This window comes from Morone saxatilis, unplaced genomic scaffold, assembly GCF_004916995.1.
Source record: "Morone saxatilis isolate NCDOM2014 unplaced genomic scaffold, NCSU_SB_2.0 Contig14, whole genome shotgun sequence".
Classification (NCBI taxonomy): Eukaryota; Metazoa; Chordata; class Actinopteri; family Moronidae; genus Morone; species Morone saxatilis.
The window spans coordinates 21195298-21203935 of NW_023339696.1; the positions used below are offsets into that span (position 1 = coordinate 21195298).

General features: G+C 42.7%; 1 protein-coding gene across 2 annotated transcripts in view; it reads left to right on the forward strand.

The window, feature by feature from the left end:
* rbfox3a (RNA binding fox-1 homolog 3a) overlaps positions 1 to 8638 on the forward strand; it is a 188408-nt gene that overhangs the window by 72499 nt on the left and 107271 nt on the right. The window contains exon 1 of one of the 2 annotated variants that reach the window (XM_035655723.1): positions 175 to 453. The exons of the other annotated variant lie outside the window; for it this stretch is intronic. Coding sequence (XP_035511616.1) covers positions 436 to 453 — 18 coding nt within the window. The 5' untranslated portion in view covers positions 175 to 435. Of the gene's footprint in view, positions 1 to 174; positions 454 to 8638 lie in introns of those variants that run through there. 2 annotated transcript variants of the gene reach the window in all.

Genomic DNA, 8638 nt, shown 5'->3' on the forward strand with positions numbered 1-8638 from the left:
GAGAGAGAGAGAGAGCAGAGAGACAGAGGGAGAGTCTCGAAGTGAGTGGTGTGGAGAGGCAAGTGGAGTGGAAGAGTGTCAAAAGAAAAAAGAGGTTACAACACCTCCCCAGCTCTCTTTCCTTTCTCCCGTCTGCTTTTTACCCTCTTTCTCGTGTTGGCTTAGAGGAAGAAGAAGAGAAAGAAGGGTGGTTTTTAAAAATTAACTGAAGAGCAAGCTGCTTGAAGAGAAAGAAGCGAAAGAAGAAGGGGGGGAAACCTCACGTCAAGCCCCATTGAACAGTTGAGAGGGAGGGCTGCCTCAGTGGAACAGGGACCAGTAAAGCTCTCTGTCCAAAGGCTCGGACTCCTCTTGACACCCACACTGGCTGGACTGGTCCCAGTGCTCGGCCCTTCTCTCCTCCGCCCGCCTGCCCACACCTGTCCCACTTCCACCATGATGATGTACTTTTGGGTGAGTACCGGACCACAAAGTGTGGATCTCTTTTTGCGCTCACACCGCTCCGGCATGGGAAGAGAGTTGGTGTGTATAGTGTGTGTGGCGAATGCGTCAGAGTGCCTTTCAGCCCCTACAGTATATACAGTGCTAGTTTGTGTGTGTGTGTGTTGCGCCTCCCACATGCATGAACAGAGCTGATGGTTTTCCACTTCCATGTGTTTTATTGATGCTGCAGCCAGATGCCATAGAGGCCTGCGTGGACATGTCGGATTTATTCAGCCTTTAAATGATTGTTACTTACACTAATACCTTTACAAATATAGTTATTCAACTTTTGCTGACAGTCAAACTACCCAGCATGCAGCGTGTCTGCCATTTGAAACTATATCTCCCCGATTTAACGCCGGGTCTTCTGGGACGCATTTTGATTTCTTTGTCCTCGCTTGTGTTTCAAATATGTTTTGTGATGTTGTTGTTTCTGTTGCCCATACATCTAAGTCAGCCAGAATTCCTCCTATTTTTGTCTCTTCATAAAATTAGCAGCATTAAGCGCAGAATGAGGATGATTACAGATTGTTAACCAGAGCTGCTGATTAATTCTGGTTGAGATCATGTGTGATTAGTCAGATTGGTTTTGTCTCATCTGTGGTTTGTATTCTCACCACAACAATACCCACCCAGTGTTCGTTGCTTCTGCATTTATACCCTCTCTTATTTTTTATTTCTCACTGATGCACAGTGCAGATCATTTTAATCCTGCACTGTTTTGCTAACTTTTATTTTGCACCTTCACAGAAATACAAAGTAAATGAAATTATTTTCCAATGCAACACATTTGCAGCATTGCCACTGTAAACAGTTTGAGTTTTAATGCAGTTACAGATGTGCCTTCTGCAGACTGTGTGTGTGTGTGTGTAGCTATTGATCGTGAGTTCAGATTTCTGGGGAGAGAGCATCTTTTTTGGAGAGGAAAGTTATTTTACGTAGATGACTCCATTATATGACTTAATACTTGAACCACATTTTTTTTCAAACTTGGAAGTGAGAGCAAAACATGAATAACAAACCCATTTTGAGCATGCTATGAATGAAACAGCACTGGGTTATTGATTTAGGGCTCAGATTTCTGGAGAGAGAGGATGTTTTGGGGCCAAAGTTACTCTAAGTGGAGAAATGAGCTCAAATTTGAACCACAAGAAAAGTTTGCTTTTGTTTCCAAGTAGAGTGGGAGTGACAGGAAGGTGTATGATTTCCAAATTATGTCATAACGAAAAGAAAACAATACAGCGTGCAGGGTTCTTCGAGGCCTCGCTCCAGCACTGGCCTCCCTGATACTCGAAGCGTTTCTCCTGTGATGCCTCCTGGGTTTCGGTGCTTATTGAGAGAGGCTCGTCGCTGTCTTCAGACCTCTTTGAAGGTGTGCTGTGAGAATGCAGATCACCTTTTGCCACCTCCAGTTTCATCACTAATTGTCCCTGCAACCGTTCAGAAGGGATGACCACACACAGATGTAGGCTGAATGGAGTGAAGCAGTAATGCTGACAGTTTACAGCCCTGCAGGCTCATCAGTGTGACAGTGTGCCTCCTGTACTGTAGTGTTTCTCTCATCATCTCATCAGTTCAGGAACGACTGCCTCTCTGTGTTTTCGTGTATGTTCATGAGTGGATCCAGTGAACAAAAGTGAGGTAAAAATGTTACTACTTTCACTTTCTGCTCACTTCAGAATCATTTTGCTCAATTTTGCATTAATTCAATATATGACTATTTTATAATTTCCCCATCACTCTAAAATCCATTTTGCATCCAGGCTAGCTACAGCTAAGAGGAGGATTACTGAGGTAAAGGAAATACAAAAGGATAGGAATTACTGTATCAGTTTTCAGATAATAGGGGTGATACAGTATCGTACAATAAGTAAGTTAGATGTATTGATCAACAGAATGTTAACATCAATTTTAAAAGATTCATTATTCATGTCATTTATCAAACCATTTACTGGTTCTAATAAATAAATAATACAAAAATAAATCTTGGTTTTTACATCATAGCATTTATTATATTTTGGGGTTTTTGGACAAAACAGGCAATCTGAAGATGCAGCCTTGGGCTCTGGAAAATTGTGATGGGTCTTTTTGACAATTCTCAAACATTTTGTTGACCAAATGATTGATCTGAAAATAATGGTCATATTAATAGACAGTGAAAATTAGTGGTAGTTGAAGCCCTAAAATGTGATGATTGGTTAGGTTTAAATTCAGAGGATGGGAAAACTGTAATATGGAGAAAGAAAAACACATTACAGTGATTGTGATAGGGCTGAAACAATTATGATGATTAATATAAAATTAGTTGAATATTATATATTATTATATATAACATTTATCAAGAAAAAAAAAGCCAAATATTTGTACAATATTGCAAATGCTGTACATTTAATGGTTAGGTTTGGGACTGTTTTCTTTTGTTGTTAATTGTCCACTATTGTTAACACAGTGTGGTGAAGCCGAAGACCATTTTCCACAATGTGGAAATTAATGTTCTTAACTAACTAGCAAAACAAGCAATTTAGTTCTGGGGAATTGTGATGGACTGTTTTTACGATTTTCCGACATTAAGACAGATCAGTTCATCTAGTGAACTGTAAAGAAAAAAATCAGAAAACAGATTAATACACACTGAATGCTCGTTAGTGCCCTAGTATAAAAACAGAAGCAGTGATGTAACTTTTGGACTGCTAAGTAAAGAAATGGGAAGTGAGCATGGGCAGGGTTTTAGCTTCACGTGGCACTGCAGAAAATATCGTTGTCAGGTTTCCACATTTGCTGCAGACCCAAAGATCAACATCTATTCAGCAGCAGAACATTTGCAGGGTAACATGAAAAGTGAAACGGCAAGAGTATTGCATTGCACTTGTCATTCCTGAGAACAGTAACATCCCAACCAGTGCATGATCAATGATTTAACACCCATCCCTGGTGTCTATAGTGTGTGCATGGTTGTGTTAGTCGGCCAGCGTTTAACTGCAAGAGGAGGGTGGGACCGCCTCGTGTTTGAACTGCAGGTGGTGAGCATTACCTGCGGTCCCTCCGGAGGCCTGTCAGCCGTGCATCAGTCTGGGGAACCTGCAAGCTCCCCTCATTAGAATATTTATTCACCAAGCAGATGTTCTTATCCAGGGCAATTACCTTTGGCTTACATTTCCCTATTGCCCACTGATATAGATGAATGTGTATACAAAGACGTCCCAGGTTATGCATGGGGCCCTTGGGTGCCACCCACCTTTCCTCCCCCATATGCATGGCGGGCAAGCCAGCGACCGTCTGGTCTGCCACAGCGCAACCCAAACCCAACCTCAACTCCACTGTGGTAATTGGAGGAAGTGGAGGCGACATCTCCTGCGATGGCCACACAGTGATGGAGAGACGGCCTGTATATCATTCTCTCCACCCGGCTGTTCCTTTGCATTAGAGGCCGAGAGAAAAAGGGAAGAGGCATGGAGTGGAGAAACCATGCATGCTTCTGTCCTCCCCTCAGTGTGATGAATAATTTAGCAGTGCAGGGCCCTCGCTGTCGAGTGGAGATGGTGGTAATGGGGAGACTGGATATATATGGCATGGCAAGGAGCAATGGTTTACGTTAGACTTCCCCGACCAACGCACTCAAGTGTGCCGCAGGCTGCTCACATGGTGTGTTTGGCCTGCATTAATGCTTTGTTTTTATCTGCAAAATAACCGACAGAGAACATCCACAAGCAGCAGCTTAAAAATCAGGAAGGAGCTGGTTTGAGGCTCTGGAGCTGTGGTCATTAGTAGGAGTGGATTCCCTTTAGGCAGACGTTCAATCAAAGCTGTTGTGGTTTTGGTCATATATGGTGCGTTATACTGCAAATTGTATCAGTAGGTTAGATTTTCTTAGAAGATGAAGAATAGCCCGAAGTGGTCCCTTATTGCACACGGTGCATATATGTACAGCATGTGTTGTGGTTACAATGCATGCATATGGTCTCAGCCTCTGGTGAGACATTACAAACCCACAGCGGAGGCGTTTGCAGTCTAACTGGCAGAAGATGTTGAAATTCATGGCGGACGGTGTGTGGAGGCAGAGCTGATCAGCCATTCTGGGCGGGAGGGCAGCAAGTCCAGGCCGCCGGTTTCATATTGCAAGATGAAGTGCTTGCGATCGTTTGTTAATGTATTAATTGATCTGTGTCCTCAGACGGGCAAATCAGGAGTAGTGTCACGTAGACTCTTTAGTACTCCCCGAGACGCCTTCATTAGCTGCTGCTGGCCGGCTCTCCACCCCTATTACAGGGCCGCGTTGCCACACACTTTACCTGACTGCTGTAATAACTTTAGACATTTCTATCTCCCCGGCAAGTCCTCCAACAGCCAGAACAGTTTGGGGGCTTAACATCAAATGTAAGGAGCTTCTTTGAAAGGCTTATACTGCAGGTGATTCACTCCGGGGGTGTCATGTGGGCTTGTTTTGTCTGCGAGTTGTTGCTCTGCTTCTCTTACAAGTTTCAGCAACGGCTGTTGCAATCAGTCATTAACTTCCAGCACAGTGTTTTATAATCTGGAAGGCACGCATGCCTTTGTAGCAGTGCTGATGTAACAGCTCTGCTACAAAGCCGAGCTAAGGAAGCAGTGGAGTCAGTACATCCAGGAAACGTGTTATCTGTTTAACCACTAATACCGATGAGATTCAACTTCATCAGGTTGTAAGTTCTATGTTTTTCCAGTGTAAATCTGACAGCATCAATTCAGGAAGAGGAATTCGAATTTTAATTTAATTTATGTTTTTGGACCAAGGCCCCACCCTTTGTACTCTGTGGGATCATTAGCAATCAGTAGCTTAGCAGTAGTAGTAACAATAATTCTGTCAGCTTTTGGTCTCTTCCCCTTGGGGCTAATGGGTCTAGAGCCCAGCTAATTGTGATTAGGCTCTGACAGCAGGTTTTACTTGCAGGATTTTCACACCACAGTCCTCTTTGATATTAGCCGCACAGCTGATAAAGAGATTAGATACAGGAGGAGAGAGAAGGAGCGAGGGAGGAGGGAGGCGGGGGAGGTGTTCTTAAACTACAGAAAGACACCTACACGGGGGAAATCACGGGCGAGTTTAGCAGAGGAAAATAGATCCGGACGCAGTAAAAGCCTTGCGCTCGCTTATTGCACCTGCTATCATTAGCGCTTTTGTACACATGGTCAGCCTCCCAGGGAAAAGTCATTATCCAGCTGTGCCGTTATTTTTCTGCTGTTTTCTCCTAGTGGAGTGTGACTTCAGGGCTATAGCCAGCGCACCATTTAATGCCTCCAACACAATAAAGGACTCTAGCCTTAATGATGTGGGATTGGATGGCCATGCCTCAGGTTGTCCAGGGGCTTGTGAGCTGTTACCACGAGCGTCCATTTTGCCTCGCCGCTGTCGAGGCTCCATGAATTCAACTCCAGCCATTCCAGAGGAGGCAAAAATAAAAATTGGATTTAATGATTAACGGCAGTGGCGTTATTTAAGGGTCCTCTCTCTCTCTCTCTCTTCAAGAGAATGAGAGAGTAAAGGAGTGCAGCTTGAACAGCAAAACAATAAGGAGTGGAAGCGCTGGTGGAGTAACAGGATGGAAAGTTGCCAGCGCACGCCAACTTGCCAAAACAGGAGGTGATATTGTCTGTTTTTCTCTCGTGACTGAGTGAATCACACGCACAGGGATGTGTGATTATGCAGGAACAAGTTTTATACCAAAGAGAAGCAGACATTTTACATCTCAGTGAAATATAAAGAGTCTTGAGTCAAATGATGAAACAAAACAAAACCGGAGCCCTAAATTGAATGACGTCTTAAATCAAATAATAGACCTCAGACCAGATCATTTGGGCATTGACAGTGGGACAGCAAGTATGTTTAAGATCATCACTGCATGTGTCTGTTAAGCCTTGAGGGAGCAGAAAAACTTCTTGGACGCTTCGGCTTAAAATGCCCCCATTCAGCTGATCTGAAGGCAGTTCCTCTGAGCACTGATTCATTTGCAGAAGTTCCCTTCCCTCCCCTCTTCCGGTTCAGAATGTACTTTAACACAAGTGTCTGTTTAAGTGAGCTTTCGCATTGCCAGATTCTATTTCGTAGTCATTTTTCATTTATTTGTTGCAGTCTTATTTATTTATTTAACTTTTTGCGGTTGGCCTGTTGCATTGCCAGTAACTCCTGAAGTCTCTCATGGCAGTCCTTCATCCTGCTCGGCAGCGTTGCAGCAGAAGGCGTGTGCATTGCTAACACGTCTGTGCCATAGATATGCCCTGAAGTGTCAGCTCTCACATAAGGAAAAGATTGGAGTTGAGGCCCCTGTGAGAACGGCAGCAACATATCCACTGGCAACCTGCCACGCATGATAAGAAAACCACTTCTGCCCTCTCTCTCACAGCAACAAATGTAATTTGTGCGCTTTCCACTATTTTATACTCAGTTATTCAAATAGAATCATCAAGTCGCACTCCTTAAAATTCAGAAAAAAACATTGTTGGCAGAAGGTTTTGCAGTTATTATGATATCTCTCTGACTAACTGTTTTTGAGATTTAAAGCTTTATGGAGTAAAATTAATATTTCTGCTGTTAAAATCCTATAAAGGTTAAAGGTTAAAGCAATGACAAAGTACACACTCATATCTTTTGGAAAGCGCTTTAATTCTACTTTTCTTTTTAACCTTTTCGCCATTGAGTGTGAATCAGTTCATTGCCTGCCTCCATTGGCTGACTCTCACCGGGACACCTTATATTCTATATACAAATTGTTTAACCTTACGTCCCTGTACAACTCATATTTACATAAATATTCCCATGTACACATATTAGCATATATTGGTATGAGCTGTATGGAGAGAATTAGTCTCAATACTAGTGGCAGCTGTGTATTTCATGGTTAAAAACTGGGTTTATTGATATATATTAGGCTTGTTGGCAACCTGGGTGGAGTATAGAGTACATTCTACAATTAAAATGAAAAAAGTTACATATTTGATTAGCTGATTCCAGTATTTTTTGGCTCAATATATAAAAAATAAATCAAGCATTCAACATTTATTCACCAGAGTTTTAGTTTGGGGAAACTTTACTGTAAGACATTCATATTGGCAAGGAAAATGTTCATGAAATAGAATTAAACAAAAACAGAACTTTTTAAAGAGAAAAATCTACACGATAAAGACATTTCAGACTTTAATTTGCACTCACAACCGTAGTGTTTCTGAAATCTTCAATAAGGCTCTGCCTCCAAATACAACCATCCACATTTACTCATTAACCTACATAAATGTGAGCTGAATGGGAAATAACCAATATAAACAAGTCTGTGGTGTATCTGTGGTAATGAAAATGACAGTATTCATTACTACTATAGGGTAAAGAAAGCAAGTCAAACTCTTAATTTAAATTAGCTGCAGCCATAGAGTTTAATGTGAAAATCCTCCAGGTAACTAAATATAAAAAGTATGGCAGCCAACCCTATATAGGTGGTAATCTCCAAAGATTATAACAATTACAGTCATATCCACTTTTCCTCTGGCGTTTTTCATATATATGTTTATCTTTATGGCTGCAAAGGCTCCACTCAAAGCTCGTTATATACTCTTCTCAATCAATCCCTGAGAGTATAAACCCCCTGTCACGTAAAAAGGGGTTAAGAAACAGTGTGGCACACAGGCTGTAAAATTAATGGCAGGAGAGTGACATTAGTGTTATAGGTTATTGACCGATTTCATGGAATTTATGACCCTAATCGAGAGGCAGTGTCAAAGGGAATGAAGCAAATAAGAGTGGTGCTGACAGGAGGGCCGCGCTGTGGCCACTGGACACCACAATTTGAGCCTTCCCAGTAAATTGTGGTAGGGACTTTATAAGTCTCGGCGGAGGCCCCTTTCACTCCGGCTGCCGGGTCCTGAGGCCATGCCCCGGGCCTACCTCTATCCTCCAGGTCAGACACAGCCAGGCTCAGCCGATGATGAGAAACGCTACTTCATCTCACCTCATGTCAGGCTTGGCCTCTCTTGGTGTCAGCCGGTGTGTGTTTGTGTGTGTGTTTATGTGCATCCACGCATGCGTGCACGCTCCTGTCAGTGTGATTTTGAGTATGTTTGTCTGTGGGGGAGGTGCTCTTTCTCATGTAGTTTTCATGATCATTATATAACCTGCTGTACTGGTGTCTGTTTC